The sequence below is a fragment of the Phaseolus vulgaris genome, chromosome 6, assembly GCF_000499845.2.
Source record: "Phaseolus vulgaris cultivar G19833 chromosome 6, P. vulgaris v2.0, whole genome shotgun sequence".
In the NCBI taxonomy this organism is placed as follows: Eukaryota; Viridiplantae; Streptophyta; class Magnoliopsida; order Fabales; family Fabaceae; genus Phaseolus; species Phaseolus vulgaris.
In genome coordinates this window covers 21,492,550-21,511,767 of record NC_023754.2, presented here as the reverse complement: position 1 = coordinate 21,511,767, position 19,218 = coordinate 21,492,550, and the positions used below count along the sequence as shown (strand labels likewise).

General features: G+C 32.5%; 1 protein-coding gene across 12 annotated transcripts in view; it reads left to right on the top strand.

The window, feature by feature from the left end:
- Positions 1-968: 968 nt before the first annotated feature.
- The window catches only part of LOC137831830 (uncharacterized), a 30,733-nt gene continuing 12,483 nt past the window's right edge, over positions 969-19,218 (top strand). For 7 of the 12 annotated variants that reach the window (XR_011084485.1, XR_011084484.1, XR_011084487.1 and 4 more), the window contains exons 1-15: positions 969-1,473; positions 2,130-2,217; positions 4,518-4,626; positions 5,896-5,994; positions 8,235-8,277; positions 10,738-10,809; positions 10,912-11,007; positions 11,117-11,353; positions 11,526-11,709; positions 12,191-12,302; positions 12,420-12,506; positions 12,615-12,753; positions 12,893-12,989; positions 13,107-13,169; positions 17,483-17,592. Coding sequence is in view for 6 of the 12 variants with exons in the window: in XM_068639674.1 (XP_068495775.1) it covers positions 1,390-1,473; positions 2,130-2,217; positions 4,518-4,626; positions 5,896-5,994; positions 8,235-8,277; positions 10,738-10,809; positions 10,912-11,007; positions 11,117-11,353; positions 11,526-11,709; positions 12,191-12,302; positions 12,420-12,506; positions 12,615-12,753; positions 12,893-12,989; positions 13,107-13,169; positions 17,483-17,592 (1,620 nt within the window). In the remaining 6 variants the exon portion in view is untranslated. Of the gene's footprint in view, positions 1,474-2,129; positions 2,218-4,517; positions 4,627-5,895; positions 5,995-8,234; positions 8,278-10,737; positions 10,810-10,883; positions 11,008-11,116; positions 11,354-11,525; positions 11,710-12,190; positions 12,303-12,419; positions 12,507-12,614; positions 12,754-12,892; positions 12,990-13,106; positions 13,170-17,482; positions 17,593-19,218 lie in introns of those variants that run through there. The other 5 variants (XM_068639675.1, XM_068639677.1, XM_068639676.1 and 2 more) reach the window with 5 other exon arrangements.

Below are 19,218 nucleotides of genomic sequence, written 5' to 3'. Positions count from 1 at the left end.
AGGAGAATAATAAGGGTTTTAACAAGTAATTTTTTTTTTTTTTATAAAAAATTACAAGAACACAGATTTATTTTTTATAATAATCTATGATGATTTTATTAGTAAATTTTTTTATTTTTAATTCAATCTTATAATCAGTTTGTAATACGAAAATTATATTTTTTAATATATTATAATTTGATCTTATTTATATTTAATGTAAAAATTGAAAAATGAGAATTATACTCTATTTATATATTATAAATCAATTTTTTATTTTTAACTGTTATGAAAAAAATAAAATAAAATATGTATAGATAGTTTAATTAGAGATGAATAACAATAAAAAAAATTAAAATATATTTTTATTGTGATACTATTTTAATAAGCGAATTTATGTTTAACTAAATATCACTAAATCAACTTGATAAAAATTATGTTTTAATTTTTTAATATATATATATATATATATATACTATAATAATATAATTTAATTTTTTTAATCGATATAAGACAATAGTTATTATCAATTTTAAACTGTTAAAAATGTAAATATTAATTTATGAAACATTCATAACATTTGACGGGTGTAAAGAATAAATTTTTGTCTCAATAAGATTAAATTAAAATTTTAACCATAAAAATTCCAAATATAAAAATAAATTGAAGGACTAAGAAAAGGTAAAATAAAAATATATAATATAATGAAAAATAAATAATATTATTTAGAATTCTAAAAGTGATAAACAAAAGAACAAAACAAAATTTGAAAAAAAACCCTGTAAACAAAATTGAATGTTATATTTTTTAATATTTTTAATACAAGTATTTGTAGGATATTTTATTGGACTAAGGCGGCTAGAAGATTTTTCTGTTTAACCTTTTTAATTTGTTATTTATTATTTAAAATTAAATTAAGATTTTGATTTTTATCAGTGATTACATTTTCTAAACTATATTAAAAGCATTTATTTATTGTAAATTTTAGTTTTTTGTAATGTAATGTGAAGAAAAAAAAAAACTCTCAGAGAGTTCGGAACTTGGGCAGACAGAAGAAAGGAGACTGGGTTAGGTGTAGTAGAAGTGGAGCGACTGAACCCAGCCGCTCAGACACATCACAGTCCAATGGACCCTCTGCTTCTGCTCTCACCGCGCTTCAAATAAATTTTTCTTTCTTTTCTCACTACCCTAAACCCCTCACACTCTCACTCTCTCACTCTCTCACTATCCTCTTCTCATTCCCCGATTCATTCACTTCTCAAGATTCTTGTCATCATCGGCGACGAAACGACACATGTTTCGGCGGTGATCTTTCCGTTAATGCATGTAACGAAATATAGCCAATAAAACTAATTGCATCCTGATAAACTATTTTCAATTCCTTTTCTTCAATTTGTTCCTATCGCGAAGATGCAAGGGTTTACGCCAACTACAGATTTGAAAGAACTTCAGTCCACCATGCGAGCCATCGAACACGCTTGCACTTCCATTCAGGTTCCAATCATTCTCTCCCGCTGTAATCCCCGCTCTTTTTTTTTTGAAGTGGAGAAGACGAGAATGCATAGTTAAGAACACGGAACTCAGTTTCCCTAGTTTTGAGATTGAGAATCTAAATACTAAATTCTGAAAAAATCCGTTTCACGTTTAGTTGTTCACCTTGGTTCTGATTATAAAACTAGTTTGAGTATCTGATATGTACTTTGACGTCAGTTGTTATTCCTGCGATTCTTGTCGTATGTAATGAAAGATCGGCGAAGTGGAATTTAATTAGTCTTGATTATTCTGATGAGTGTTTTATTTGTTTTGTTCAGAGTAGAAGGTAAAAATAGCATGATCACATTCATGCATAAAAGAATCCAATATTATGTTATATACACTTATATGGTAGTATATTTACTTTTTTTTTTAAAAATTTCTCTCTAAATTTTTTTGGAAGAAGGCAGATGTTAAACTGATGAACATTGCAAGTGTATTACTACTTCTTCGTAGTTCCACTATTTTTTCTTGAAAATGATATTTCTTTAACACTCTCACTTCATTCATGTGGATGCAGTGAAGGAATAAAGTTTATGCAATCATTTTATTTGAAGTATGAACACATAGACATGCAAATACATATACATATGTAGTCATTATGCTTTTATTTTCAGATGCATATCAATCCAGGAGCTTCTGAGGCAGTTATTTTGTCATTAGGCCAGTCTTCTCAGCCATACAAGACTTGCCAATTCATTCTTGGTGAGTTTACATGCGTGACAAACAAAATATCCGCCTTTTTAATAAGTCTTTTATATCTTTATGGGTTTGAGAAAGGTTCACTTTGTTATACCATTAATTTCTAATTTGAATATGAAGGAATATCCATAAGTCTACAATATATCGGTTTCTTGTTGGATATCCAAGGCATATTTTCTTTGAGAAATTACATTACCTTTGATTGAGCTACTTCAATACACCCAAGAAGTATTCAAGACATTTGAGATCTTTGATCTAAAAGTGATTGCATAAATGCTTCTTTAACTAAGAAATTTTAGTCGCAACATTCCCTGTAATGACTTTGTCATCATACACATTTCTCAGGAGAGGTAAGACAAAGGAAGATTGAATGATCTACTTCACTATGTTTTAGTGCAAAAATCTGTGCAATGTTGGTAATTTTTCCAACCCAAGCAGGTGGAGATTGTTTCAAACCATATAGAGACTGACATAATTTACAAACTAAATTGAGGAATGCTTTTATTTATTGTTGTATCATGTCTTTATTATTAAAGGATATCAAATATCCTTCATTTATTGTATTGATACCATTTTTTCAATATAAATAAAACATCTAGGTTGTCTTAGAAACACATTCTTTCAACTCAATATCTCTTATCTTTCCTATAGTTTAACAACTCCAATGATGAATTGGTACATTAGCACCAAGTAATAAGGTATGAACAGTTTCAGCTAAACATCTTTTTTTTTTTTCTTATTCTTTTATTTTTGCTATACCAATTTATTGAGGTGTATGAGGATATATAGATTGATGTAAAATGTCATGTGAACTTAAAAGAGTAGAAAAGTTAGAGAAGTATTCTTTGGCATTATCACTACTCAAGATTTTGATAACTTTGCTAAACTAGTGTTTTATTTCATTAAGGAAAGACAAAAAGACACCAATTTACATAGATCTTTCTTGAAATAAACCCACTATGAGAATAGTCGTTGATAAATGTACCAAAAATATTGAAAGATTTTTTTTTATTTGGACTTAGATCCTAAATGCCTGAATGAGTTGTGGAAAAAACAAAGTTACATCTTGTTTCAATTCTTTTCGGAAAAGGTCTAACATGTTTCCCTAATTGACACGACTCACTCTAAGACTTAAAGTTTGCTGATCTCAAGAACCATTTTTTTCAATTTTGATATGTGTGGATAACCTAAGCAATCATGTGAAAGTTTAGGAGATGAATATGCAAAAATAAGACATAAAAGGTCTAGTTCCAAGATAGTATAGTCTTCTAGATTCACGTCTTTCACCAATCAGTCAATCTGTACCATGCTCTTGTATGTCACAAGAATTGGTATCAAAGGTTTGTTAACAATCTAATGATTTTATTAATTGACTCAGAAAAATTAGGTTAAAAGGGCAAGTACGGACAAGAAGAACAAAGTTTAGGTTCAAAGAGGGTGAAAGGGAGGATTGATGAACTCCTTGGGAAACAACTTTGGACTCTTTTGGTAAAAATAATAAATCGAGGAACTCTAGGAAAAGAAATAGAAGAAAACAAGAGAATATTACTAGAATTGTGACTAGAAGCACCTAAATAATGAAGTATGAGAAATGCAAGCTGATAAAAACTAGGTTGGGTGGAAGGTTACACATGGCTTTTGGATTTTAACTTTAAATATTTATGATATTCTTCATCATAAACCTTTAGTTCCATCTTCTCACATTTGGAGACATTAGTTGTCATGAACATCAAGTTTTCCTACTCTAGTTTTCTATTGTGTTGTGACAATCAAAGGAACATTGCTTTGAGTCACAAACCTGTTCTGCAGTCCAGAACAAAGCCTATTGAACTGATTCACAATCAAGTTCTCAACAAGTCACTTGTTGTCTCTAATATGCTAGTCCAAGCTCAGGTTGCTCATATCTTGATCAAGGTCTTGTGAAGACTTGCTTAAGTTTTATCATAGACAAACTCGGGGTTTTGAGTTGCTCACAAGCCCGAGGTTGTGGGGGAGTAGTAGAGTTCTGCTCTTTTGCTTTGTAGCTGATTGATTATCTGCCACATGAGCATAGTGGTTAGTTAATTCTGTTTGGCTTCTGCTGCATCAACATGGTTAGTTACTATAGTTAGCTGATATTTGTAAGTTGTTTCGCTTCTGCTGCATCAACATAGTTAGACTATCTTGTTCTATTTTCTTTAACTATGTAAATTGATCGCATATCTTGTGAGATTAGGATATGGAATATGAACAAAGTTCTTAGGAACTCTCTCTCCCTTAGCTTATTAGTTTTCTTCAATACTGTAATGGTTTTGTATGTGCAGAAAATTCCCAGGTGGCAACTGCAAGGTTTCAGGCGGCTGCGGCAATCCGAGAAGCAGCTATTAGAGAATGGGTTTTTCTCAGTGCTGATGTCAAGAGAAACTTGATCAGGTCTTCTATAATCTCAATTCCACTAACTTTTGTGTTGTTTTTGATATTTACATCACAAGTGGCCTTGTTCACATAGTTTACAATTAAACATCTTTTTGATGTACCTAATAGTAGTTTTTCCATTCATTACCAAAAAATGGTTACCATTGACAGCATTACTCTTGTGAAGCCTCTCAATCTAACCCAAAGGTAAAAAATGGGTTGAGTTGTGTATCCATGAGTTATCTTTGGTGAGAAATAAACCTTCTTGGTTTGGGTCAATCCCAAACACATTCATCACATCCCAACTGGCCCAAGCCAAACCAGATTTTTTTTGGTTTAAGTATTAATTTTTCCTAAAGAGACCCAACTCATTTATTGGTTTGGAACAAGATTTTCCATATACCCAATCTGCAGCCACCCTTCTCCTTCTGCATGTGTTGTGCTGGTGCATATTCTCCATGCCATGAATAATGTAGAGATTCAGACATCATGTTTAACAAAAATCTTGTGGTTAAGAGAAGCTATGACGAGAAAAATAAAATAAGAAGAGGCACGGACTTTCAAGAATTTGGATTATGCCCATGAACTGCAAAATTGAATGAAATACAAAGCACACTAAAAAGAAGTACAAAATCTAAAATTAAAATCAAAAGGCTTATCAAGACTATAGGTGTAAAACATAACCGAAGTATGTGGACCACTTTAAATGATACTTGATTTTTTTCCTGCATCATAAAAAAGGAAAACATTGTTGCGCCATTTGTTTTTAAAGTTTGCTTATCAATCCACCTAAATGTGGTGCATGGAACTATGTATGTGTTATGAAATACAATGTTTTAGCTTCAAGTAGTATGGTTGTTCCTAAATCCTTGCCTCAAGAGCTGGGAGCCAAATATCTATAATGTGTCTTTTGTTCGATAGTTACAACACAACTTTCTTTCAGACTCAGTCATGCTGATGCTTCTATTTGATCTTTAGTTACTGATTGTCTAAAGAAAACTTAGATCCAAATAAAAAATATAAAATGTAAATCTGAAAAAAAATACTGATTCAATTATTGCTTTTTTGATTTCTCAAAGTGAGAGATGTAAATGAGATAATACAATCATGAAGCTGATGTGGGACAAAACTCAACAGAAATAACTACTTTGCCGATGTGGACTAAACTCAACAATATGTAGCATAAATAACCACTTTGCTAATGTGACAAATGCCACTCAGTTTTACAAAACAGAAGTTTTATTCTTTTACTCTAATGTCTGATTCCTCTTTCAATATCTGTTGCAGTTTTTGTCTATGCTATATCATGCAACATGCTAGTTCTCCTGATAGCTATGTTCAAGCAAAGGTAGCATCTGTGGCTAGTCAGTTGATGAAAAGGGGTTGGTAAGTAGTGCATTCTATTTTTAATTTTAGTTTTATTAGGAGATTAGGAGATTAAATGAATATGTAATCTGCATATACAATCTTGTGTCATCCATAACTATATTTATAAACTGGATTCTTTTTGTTACAAACTTTTAGCATGTCTGTATCTTACTTTAATGACGATTCAAATTCACATTGAACTGAATGGTTATCTTTGTTGGAGGGAAATCCTACATGTTGTCATAGAATTTAATTCACCAGTGTTATATGGGAGTGAGGGCAGATGATGTAGAGAATTTTTCAAATTGCCGTATTATTAAAAAATCTTGCGTTGCAGATACAGCTTTAGTACATGAATAGAAATTATTTACATTCAGAGATTGTTATTGAAATTCTTGTTGACTTCCAATAAACATTAATGACTTAAAAAAATTATAAAATTACCGAATAAATAAAATTATATGAATGCATTATTATTTATCTATCAAATGAATGAAAAAGCTTTGTTTATAGATAAGTAAACCCAAAACCCTCCAAATGTTTATAGACTGAGGCTTTTGAAAATTTTAAAAGCTCTTGCTCACTTGACATTTGAATCAGAATAGTCAATGTCAACCATGCCTGATTAACTGAGGGGCTAGCTAAGAAACAAACTTGACATCTCATTCTTGCTTAAAAGGATTAACTAATTCCATACTAAACACCATAAATTGTTTTGGTATTTTGAAAATATAATATAAGATTGTTGAGATCATATCCAGGCTGCAGAGCTTATCAGGGACAAGGAAGCAATTCCCCCAAACTATTTTTTGAAGTTTTATATATATGCATTTGAAAAGTTTGGGGAAACATAAATATTTACGCACATACACATGCATACATACATTATGAGAGTCAAATTTAAACAAGAAAACTGAATAGTAATATATAGATGGCCAAGTTTTAATGTAATGTGACTACTCTAAAAAGTTTCACCACCAACGAAATTTTTCAGTGAAGCATAACAAATTTCAGATGGATAAAGGTGTTATCCTTTTTTTTAATATCCAAGGATATTTGTTTCCAATCTAGGAGGGGGAAGATAGAGATATTAGAGTCATGGTATGCATTTTACTTAACAAGATGATAGTTGAATGAATTCTTTTGATATTGTTTACCCAAGCATTTCACCCACTAAACTATTAAGGAGGAAGAACCAAACACTTAAATAATCCATTAAGTATTGTTATTAGACTAAGTTCAAACCAGTCAGTTCAACTGGTTAAATTAGCACCCGCAATTCAAGTATGGATGCTGCTTAAAAGGAAATGCAGTATGTGCTAGAAGCAAGATTGTGAAAGTCATATTGCAGTGTTGAAACTGGGGAGGGGGTGTATGATCATTGGATTGCATACATGTGTGCATAGAAAAGTATATATGTGTGTGTATAAATAATAATCTCTAATTCGCAACTATATATATATATATATTTAAACTTAAAAGATTCAACTCATACTGTACATAAGTTTTAGACATTACATAAAACATTAAAAAATAAGTATATAAAAGGCATGAGAGAAGAGGGTACCATAGAGGGTTGGCTATTAAGGTAGAAGAGTTGGGAGAGCTAGATCGAGGGTTGTGCAACAACATTTAGGGAATCCAGCATTAAAAAGCAGTTTTCTTAGATGGTTTGTGGGACCCGACTTGGTTTGTTTGCTCCTGAAAATATGTTTTCTGTAGTCATGATCCCACAATTGAATGCTTCTATTAGAGTATACTTACTCAGCAAAAATACTTTGTTGGACAGCCCTCTACTACAGAAAAGTATTTCTGTGTTGCTGAGTAACTATACTTTAATAGCTTATAAGTGAGCATACAACACATTCAATGCCTTTTCTGCTAGATACACGATTTGTGGGGTAAGCAAAAAAGAGTTGGATTGAATGATCCGTGTTGGAGTGTGATTTTCACAACATTGGGAAGAACCGATCCTTGTAATCCGTTCTTTAGATATCGACTTTGCTAAAACTATGAACACACTTTTAGTTAGTTATACATAATTAATATTTGATTTAGAGACATATCCTGCATTGCACTTGTTCTAATTGAAGATTTGTAGTATTTTTTTTTCTATTTTGAGCTTATATTATAGCAAGTTTTGTTGTGTATTTTTTTTAGAAGAAAAAGATTATTATATTCTTGCAAATCAGTATTGTTAAGGTTTTGTGGTTATGGTTTCATTTGTCTTATAGTTTGTTGGTAAATGTTTTCTGTAGGCTTGAGTTTATCCCTGGAGAGAAGGTGGTTTTTTTTTATCAGGTGCTGACATATTTTGTTTCTGTTTATAATTGCTTTCAGCTTTTTTTGCTCTCAATATTGCACTTTTTGCCTGTCTGCTGCTTTTTTCTTAATTTTACTCATTTTTGTGGTCTTAAAATGAATAATTTTGTCACAATTCTAATTATATGCGTAAATGTATCAGTGGGCTGTTCAAACTTCTCTGAATTGATTACACTGATGACTGAACTACTGAAGTAAATTTGAGTGGCTAGTTTGTGTGTTTTTAGTTGGACAGAAAGTTTTTGTTGGGTTGCTTGGTATGAGATTGTATTATAATTATAGAAATAAGGAGCTGATCTATATAATCAGAAATATTATTATAATTATAGGAATAAGGAGTTGATCCTATGTAATTAGGAATATCTAGATTATATAATATATATTATTAGGAACTTTTTTATTTACTCCTGTATTATAGCGTATTATATCTTTGTTAATATATATTGTATCAATTTCTTTTTCTCGATATAAATAAAACATCTGTGCAGTTTTAGAAACACATGGTTTCAGTTCAATGTTTCTCTCTTTGCTAGAGTTTAACATGGTATCTAAAGCCTTTTTCAAAATTGTGTTGACTTGATAGATCCTTTGTCTTTGGAATTTCTTTTTGTGAACCTCACTCTGAGGCTCACTTTCATTGTTTCAGTGCCCTCTCCTTAGATTTTTATATTTTTCCTCCAGCTTTTAAAAAAAATAAAATCTTCTAACACCTCATCAACCTCCAAAACAAGTTCTCCTATCTTTTCTAACCATACTGTTAGTCCTGAGAAGATAGGCAAGTCTAAATGTTCCACTTTCCATTGTTGAGTCACTTGTTGCTCCTACATTCTTGATTGATCCATCTTTAGCAACATTTGAAGACTTTATTAAAAGGTGTGCGACACACTAGTTCACTAGTAACATTGCTTCGGTAGCATACAAAGGTAATTAATCTACTTGTCTATCTGAATCACCTTCCTTGGTCTTTGGGTTATTGACATTGGTGCAACTAATATCTGGTAATCGTTCTCTTTTCTCCTCCTTTACTAAAGGTGACAACTTGCCTTTTAAAATTGCGGTTAATGGTTCACAAACACAAGCTTCTAGAATTGGTACTACACAACCCCTCATCTTCCTTACTATTATCTCTGTTGTTTATGTCCCTAATTGCCCTTTTAATTTATTGTCTCTTACTTGATTGACCCAATCTTGTGATATTCCAGTACGAGTCCATCTTTGACAAATAATAATATAGTGGAGGCTCTGTCTAATCCTTTCTCGACGCGATCTCCCATACTAGATCTGATTCTATCTAAAAATGATTGGTCTATTGCTATTTGAAAAGGTACACATTGTACCTGTAACCCCTTTTCCCACTATACAAACCTTAGTTATCATACACCTTCCCCCATACAATATACTTGTTTGTCCTCATTATCCTCTACTCCTATTCCTAAGTCTCTAGGTGAAGCTTTATCTCACTCAGTGGCAAAAAACGATTATTGATGAGATGTGTGCCCTTCAAAGTAATGGTACCTGGGAATGATTCCTCTTTTGGCAAATCAATTATTGGGTGTTGATTGTTGTATACTTTCAAAATAGAACCTGATGATAACATAATCATTGTAAATCTTGATTGGTTGCTAAAGGACACACAAAAATCTATAGCCGAGATCAAGGTTGTCAAACTCGCGAGTCTACGTAGACTCGACTCGTAGACTCGTAAGAGTCTACTTTCAACCTGCAACCCGCGACCATCGCAACCACCGCATGAACCACCTGCAACCCGCGAACGCTCCGTTCTATCGACCACCGCACTCCACAGAAGAAGACGCATTCCACATAAGACACAAACCCAACATTTTAAAAAAGAGTTGGGCCATACAACCCATCCCAAACCCAACATTACACCAGAATATTGGCCTAGGCCACCCTACCTACAATGAACCAACAACCTCCTTCGTTATTGTGTGCTACCGTTGTCGCTGCTATTGCTGTTGTTGCCGCAGACGGCAAGCTCACCCACCCTATCGACATTGGACCAACAACCTCTTTCATTATGTATTGTTGATATTTCAAGTTTTGAACTTGCAATTTCTAGTTTTTAATTTGTTTTTGTTTCTATTTGAATTTCTACACATGATATTATTATTTATTATTATTAATTATGATTGTCTTTCATTATCTTTGCATTACAATTATATTTTTGGATTTTTTAAATTATCTATATTTTTGTTTATATTATGCATATGTATATATTGTATTTTTTTTATCTTTGATGTGTCCGCCATAACTCATTATGACTTCCGATATATTTTCATAAAGGGATTTTGGGTCTCTCCGATATTTCTAATATCGATAAAACTGCTAACGTTATTCTTTGCCTTACCTTTTTTGTATTTTCTATTCTACTTAACTTTAAGACATGACATGCAAGTCTGACAGTTTTATGTATTGCAGGTGAACAAGGCTATTGTGGGTGCTCATGGCATAGACATGCAGTTTGCTGGATTAAAATTCCTTGAATCATTGGTATTGGATTTTTTACAATTGAGAAATTTTACCCATTTCTTCGTTTTGCTTTGGCTTTAAATGTGTTGTTTTAGTTTTTTTTATTTAATTCAATATCTATAGCTATCAGAATTTTCTCCATCTACTTCAAGTGCTATGGGCCTTCCAAGGGAATTTCATGAGCAGTGTAGGAGGTCACTTGAACGGGAGTACCTGAAGGTCTTTCTGATTTTTAATATTTATTTTTACTTTTCTTTTATCAAGTTAATTAATTTTCATTAGAATATGAATAAATTCCTGAATTGGTACCCACTCTTTTATATTGTAGACATTCTACTGTTGGACACAAGAAGCCGCTTCAAGTGTCACAAACCAGATTATTGAATCTGACTCTGCTGTACCTGAGGTTAAAGTTTGCACTGCTGCACTGGATCTCATGCTTCAAATCCTGAATTGGGATTTTCGTAGCAATACCAGTGACACAAAAACAAATGTAAATGTCTTCTCTGCTGGAGTTAGACAGGATGGGGATTCTCTCAAAAGGTCTGAATGTCACGTAGTGCAGGTACTTATTTAACAATGTACAATCATTTGATTGAACTAAACATCACACTCTACACATTGGTCACCATTGCACATTAAACAGGAAACATCAGGATTAGTTCATAACTAGAAATTTAGACTGTAAATCTCCCTTCAATTGGCCTTCATTCTGTTTTTTTTATGCTAATATGCAGCCTGGTTCTGACTGGCGTGATGTGTTAATTTTAAGCGGTCATGTTGGATGGCTTTTGAGTTTATATGCAGCATTAAGGATGAAATTTTCTTATGAAGGATACTGGATTGACTGCCCTGTTGCAGTGTCTGCTCGAAAGCTAGTTGTACAATTTTGTTCTTTAACAGGACCTGTATTTCTTTCTGGTATAAGTATTACTTGTCTTCCTTTATGCGTACTGTATGTTCATTTTCTTAGAGTTACAATCTTCAAGTTGATAAGTATTTTGCCTATCTTAGGGGGGATTTGATAGAGATGTCAACCTGATTTCATTGATAGTAAGCTCATTCTTGATAATTTGTTTGATTATATACAAATTGGTCCTCCACAAACTTTATCATTTCCCGGAGATATCTTCTGAAAAGCATGGAATGAGATTACAGTGATGATAATGGTTTTTGAAGTGCATGTTGCTTTAAAATCTTCATTACAACCTTTGCAGTTCTTCCTTCATTATAAAATTTTTCAAAACTGTTTCTCGCACAGTTGTACCGCTAGATTTTACTGGATTACTAAAGCCTTAGGGACATGTTTCTGTCACCATTACAACCCCTGTCCCCTAAAATATATAAGTTTTTGGAAATGCTTTATTTGAATTTCTTTGACATTGTTTATTCTGGGATTTAGATGATAGAAAAATGCATGAGCAACATCTTCTGCAGCTCCTATCTGGGATAATAGAGTGGGTAGATCCTCCTGATGCCGTTGCAAAAGCTATTGAAAATGGGAAAAGTGACAGGTTTGGAGGATATTCATCTGCATAATGCACTTTTGAATTCAGTTAGCTGCCTGTACATATCCACCCGTACAGTTTTTATATGTATTTAACCCTCAAATTGATGTTGGTTTCATTCAGTGAGATGCTTGATGGCTGTCGAGCATTATTGGCCATTGCAAATGTAACAACTCCCCATGATTTTGACAGTTTGCTAAAATCTATGAGGTCATAGTTATCATGGTTTGATATTTTAGTATGGGTGTTTGTCGATGTTGATCATAATGAATGTTGAAATAAACTAACGTGAATAAACATTTTGTTTTGATACTTTAGGCCAATGGGTACTCTTACCTTTTTGTCAATGTTGATGTCTGAGGTTATTAAAGTCCTCATGACTGGTAACGCAGAAGAGGAGACTTGGAGCTGGGAAGCACGTGATGTTTTATTAGATACTTGGACTGCCATTCTAACGGTATACATTTGAATAAATTATTTGAAACAATTACCTTGTTTCCTCTAACTTTAATAACATTTTTTTCAATGTAAAATTAAAATTAGGAAACTTGTTTAGTTCAGGTCATTACTCTGACTATATTTATTTCTCTTTCCAGCCAATGAATACAATCAATGTGAATGCTTTGCTTCCGTCTGAAGGGATAAAAGCTGCTGCCAATCTCTTCAGCTTTATTGTAGAGTGTGAGCTAAGATGTAAAACCTATATGCAAATGTCTACAATGCTGTCTTTTTCTGTCATAAAATTGTATTACTTACTTTCTTTTTCTTCACGTACTATCTTATGTTAATGTGACTTTTCTTTTTATTTAGTGGCCTCTGCAACAGCATTTAATGATGAGGGCGATCCAGACTATCTTCATGCTTCTGTATCTGGTAAGAAACCAAGATTATAAAACTTGGACATGCTAGTATTATGTTGTAATATATTTTCTTGTTGTATTGTCTTTGCTGTTGCTGGATTTTCTTTAAGCTACTTGAGAAAAATACAAAAGAGTAGAGAATGAATTTGAGAGAGTGAATTTCCATCATTTAGGATCTCATATTTATAATAACTTTGGATACATAATATACAATGTATGAGAGGGAAGATAAGAGAATATGAAAAGATATATCTAGGAACTAGGTGCAACACAAAGCACACAAGAACTTTATAATAAATTATATTTCAGACTATTTATTCTAACACTCTCAAACTGGATCATACAAATTGTATTTGCCAAGATTGGAACAAATAAAAATTCAATCCGAGGTCCTCTTAAGGATTTTGTTAATACATCTGTTAGTTGATAATTTATTTCGAAAATTCAGTGTAGATTTCCTTGGACAACAACCTTTCTCAAATAAAATATCCTCTTATGGAACAGTAGATTGGAAGCAATATAGAGAGCAACTTGGTTATCACAATACATTTTCATTGGCTAAATCTCACAAAAATCTAATTTTTTGGAGGACTGTTTTACTATAAGCTCACAAGTGAGGGATGCCATTGCCCTATACTTAGCTTCAACAAATGATAAAAAAACAATATTTTGTTTCTTGCTTTTCCAAGAGATAATCTTTCCTCCGAAGAAAACACAATATCCTGTAGTAGAGAGTCTGTGCACAGGGGAACCAACCCAATTAGCATCAGAATATCCAAAGATTTGGGTATTCCCTTTAACTTCATAAAGTAGTCCTTGTCTTGGAGCCTCTTTGAGATAACTTAGAATATGGATGATAACATTCCAATGATCAATACAAGGATTTTGCATGAATTGACTCACAAAACCAATTGCAAAAGATAGATCTGGTCTAGTAATAGTGAGATAAATAAGTTTTTTCCAACCAGCCTTCTATTTCTTTCTGGATTAGAGAAAGCTTCTCCCTGGTCTACCATTCATTTCCAATTTCGATCCATAGAACAATACACTGTTTAACAATCTCTTTTAGGATGTCAAGTGCATATTTCCTTTGAGAGATTACAACTTCTTCCTTTGAATGGGCTACCCCTATGCCTAAATAATATTTGAGACTTCCAAGATCCTTGGTCTGAAAATGATTGCATAGATGTTCCTTTAACTGAGATATTCTAGCAACATCATTCCCTATAATGACTATATATATCATCAACATACATTATATTATGTACACATTTTCCAAGGGAGGTGTGACAATAGAAAACAGAATGGTCTGCCTCACTGCACTTCAGCCCAAAGGATTGAATAATGTGGCTGAACTTTCCAAACCAAGCACGTGAAAATTGCTTGAGACCAATGAGAGAGTGACACAACTTACAAACCAAACCAGACTCCCCCTGAGCACCAAACCCAGGTGATTGCTCCATGTAGACTTCCTTTTTTAGACCACTATTCACAAAAACATTTTTAATATGTAATTGATGAAGGGGCAAATGACGAATGGTTATGATGGCAAGGAAAAGTCTGACAATAGTCATTTTGGCCACAAGAGAAAAAAATATCATTCTAGTCAAGCCCATAGATCTGAGTAATTCTTTAGTCGCCAATTTAGCTTTAAGGCTATCAACTTCACCATTAGGTCCAACCTTAATGGCATAGATCCAATGACAACCTGCTTTCTTCTTCCCAGAAGGAAAATGAACTAATTCCCATTTTTTGTTATACTCAAGAGCTTGCAATTCTATAGTCATGGTTTTTTGCCATCTAGGATGATCAAAGTGCTTCTTTCACATTTTTTGGAATAGTAATCGAAGAGATAGGAATAGGGTGAGGGTTTCGGGTAGAGTGAGTACCTTTGCGAATGCAATGGGCCAACTTGGGTCATGATGATAAGGAGCCGTGGTATCAAGTGAAGATTGAGAAGAACCTGCTGAAGAGGACTTACCTTTGGGCACTAGACTATCCATTTGGTTCCTGCGTTGATTGGTAATTAGAGGTGGTGACGGTGGTTCAGGAGGATTGTGTATGGTATTTTCGGTGTCAGCAACAAACGGAATGAAAAACTCAACTAAAGCCACATATAAGACATGTTGGATAGACCTAGAATCCTGTGTAGGAGGGAAGAAGGGAGTTGGTTCAAAATAGGTGACATTGACAGACATGTAGTACTTCTTGGTCTCGGGAGAGTAACATCGATACTCTTTTTGAAGTCGAGAATAGCCCAAGAAGACACATTTGATAGCTTTAGCTGAAAGTATCTAGACATATCATGGACAAAAACATACACAACTGCAAACACGTGGAGAGATGTGAAAGAGAGGTTCTTTTTGGAAATAATATGGAGTAGGGAACTTTATTTTAAATTGAAGACATTTTGTTAAATGATAAAACAGATAGTTAGGATAGTATCACCCCAATAATGAATAAGCATATTTGCACCAAGCAATAAGGTTCGAACAATTTCAACCAAGTGTCTATTTTTCTTTTCTGCTATACCATTTTGTTGAAGACTAGTGGACTTATGCAAAATGACGTGTGAACTTAAGAGTTTAGATAAATCATAGAAAAAAATTATTCTTTGGCATTATCGCTTTGTAAGATTTTGATTACTTTTCCAAGTTGATTTATGATTTCATTAAAGAAAGACATAAAAATAGACAAAAGTTCAGAATGATCTTTCATTAAATAAATCCAAGTACACCTAAAAAACTCATCAATGAAAGTAACAAAATATCTAAAACCAAAAGATGACACATGACTTGGTCCCCAAATATCAGAATGCATGATAGAAAAAGCAGAGTTACATCTAGATTGAGAATGCTTAGGAAAAGAAAACCTAACATGCTTTCCTAATTGACATGATTCATATTCTAAAGTTACTATTAAGTTGAGGAACCATCTTTTTTAATTTTGACAAATGAGGATGACTTAAGTGTTCATGTAGCAATTTAGGAGATGAGGATGCAACACAAGATACATATGAGCTAGTACCAAAGTAGTACAGACCTCTAGATTCATGTCTTTCACCAATCATCCGACCCATACCATGTTCCTTTATAACAAAGGAGTTGACATCAAAGATTACTTAACAATTCAATGATTTTGTTAATTGATTTAAAGAAATAAGACTAAAGGCACGAGCAAGAACAAAAATAACAAATTTTAAGTTTAAGGGAGAAAAGGAAACTTGACCAATTCCTTGGGAAGCTACTTTAGGTCCATTGGCTAGGGTTATGAATGATGTGTTTTAGGAAAGAAGAGAGGAAAGAACATAGTGATATTACTAGAAATATGTTTAGATGCACCTGAGTCAATTATCTATGGATTTTTACTCTCCACAGGTTGTGAAATGCAAGCTCTTGACAAACAATGAATGGTAGATGATTGTGCTAGGCTTTTGGATTGCCCTATTTGAGCGTTTTTTGCTTTTTGGAAGCCATTGGGTCAACTACCCATTTTTGTTCTCCAAAAGTTGTCATGCCCTCTGACCATTTTTAACAAGCTTGACTCATGATACATATGTTCCAACTTGAGGGAGAATGTTAAAGATATGATTTGAAGGAACAAAACATATTGAAGATTGATTGTTACTTTGAAAATGCAAAAAGTCATGTTTGGGAAATATCTACTAGCTTTGTCATTATTCACTTTGTCAGCTTCAGCAACCAACTGGTTGACATGTTCACTAAGTCTCTCTAGGGATCATGTGTTGATGACATTTGTAACAACAGGATTGTCTCATATGATACATATGCTTGAGCTTGAGTGGGAGTGTTAGAGACATGAGTTAATTATGTTAGAAATATGTTTTATTACATTAAATAAAGAGATATGATATAATTTTATAGGGAAAATTACCAAATATTTTCCATTATTAGATATTGATTTTGTTCCTTATTATTGTATCTCTTGTTCATTATAAATAAGAATACTCATGTGTGTACTCAACACATTATATTCATTATATTACATCTTAGTTTCGCTGTTTTGACACTGATCCTTTCAACGGAAATCACTCTATTATTTTTTATACCATAGTACTATTAGTTACAATCAAGTGGAACAATTTTTTCTTTTAGATTTATTTGAATTATTAAATAGTATGGGGCTGCAATAGTTTTCCACCGTTTGATTTCATTTAAGGCCAATTGTTTCCTTTTCTGTTCTTGTGTGAAAATATCTTCCACCATCACAAAAGTACTATAACTTTTCATCACCAGAAATCAAATGGACATCATGTTTGGGCTTGATGAATTTTCTTTTTGTATTTAAATTATAATGTCTTTGCAGCCATGGATGAAAGGTTAAGCTGCTATGCGCTTATTGCAAGAGCTTCTATTGATGTTACAATTCCTTTGCTCATTAGAGTATTTTCCCAGCGGGTTGCACACCTTAATCAGGTTGGTTTTATATTTGAGGAATCAGCGGGTTCCTCTGTTCACTTTTTTCTTATGATAATTAAAAATTAATTATTAAATAAAAAATCATTATTAAATTTATATTAAAATTATAAAAATATGTGTATAAAAAATTTATATTTTATAAATTATATAATAAGAGTAGATGTAATTTTTCTTTATAAGAATTGTTACTTATAGTGGGTAGTTTTTTTACAAATTAATAAAATATGTTGTATTTATAAGGGTAAAAATGGTAAAAAATGTCTCACCAAAAAGGTAGTTATAAAACATAATCCTCTGTAGGTAAAGTTATGTATTATGTTTTTTTGGGACTCTTCGAAATGGTGTGGCTCACCCTCAGTATTTATCAGATATCACTCAATTTTGAAAATCCCAATAAAATTATCTGATAGTAAAGATTGTGTTAGAAAATGAGTTTAGATTTCTCTCTATATTTTTTTATGGAGTTTAACTTCCTTGGATGAACATTTTAGATCTGTTGGCTATTAATTTACTTTTCACCCCATCCGCTGCTTCTGAATATTAGTAATTGTTCTGACTGCAAAGATTAATATTAGTTATTGACACCATACAAAATAAAATGAACAATTGTTCAGAACCCTAAAATTTAGATGTCAGCCATGGGGGCTGGAGTGCCGGGAGGGGATTTCTTTTTTGTTTCATTAGGAGTATGTACATTTACACCCTTTTACAGAGACATTCTATATAGAAGTGTTCTAAAGAGAGAGAGGAATTGAGAGAAAATCTCCTTGAAAATAAAATTGAGTATTCTTTTTATGTATTCAGAGTTCTGTAATTCTTGTGTATATCAGCAAATTAACTGAGAATAGATTCTAATAGAATATTAACTGACTTAAAATATTCTAAAATATAATGAACACTAACATGTAATAGAAATCGTGTATGTTCAGAAGTCCCACACTATGGGCCTGTTTGAAGTAACTTCTCCATAAACATATAGAGAGAAAAATAAGAACAAAAAATTAACTGGTTTTCTTTAAAAGTTAAAAGTATGCTTATGCATTAACTAATTTTGTAGATGTTCTCTCATATAGTTTCTCTGAATTATAATTTTTAACTTTTTTCATAAACTAATTTTAGGTTATGCAGAAAATCGTTACATTTTTTTTTTTTTACATTTTTCTATCCTAGAACTGCCTATAGAGAAGTTTGTCCAAACAGATCCTATTTACTCTATCATCAGATAAGCAATCCAGGAAAGTAATTAAGGAGCTCTCTCCCCAGAATTTATAGTGTATTTTATTTTCATTAAAAGCCCAATGTCCATAATAGCAAGAAACCTGGAACTGCTTAGAAGATCTTCACTTTTACTTTTTCCCCTACTCCATTGCAGTTGATAAATATTGTTTAAAATCTGTCATAACCTGGAACATTCTAAGCATTATTGAGGATATGATCTAGGGCTCTAGTAACTATTATAATTAGCAAGCAATTAACTTACAACAACTGTGTTCCTTACCCCTAGATTGTTGCTATTAGAATATCTTCCCATGTTGCTGCCTAAAAATGATAAATCAATCTTTCTAGGATGCCCTCACAAGGAAAAAGGTTAACTCTTGGTTTACACCCATTAAGATTAAATGT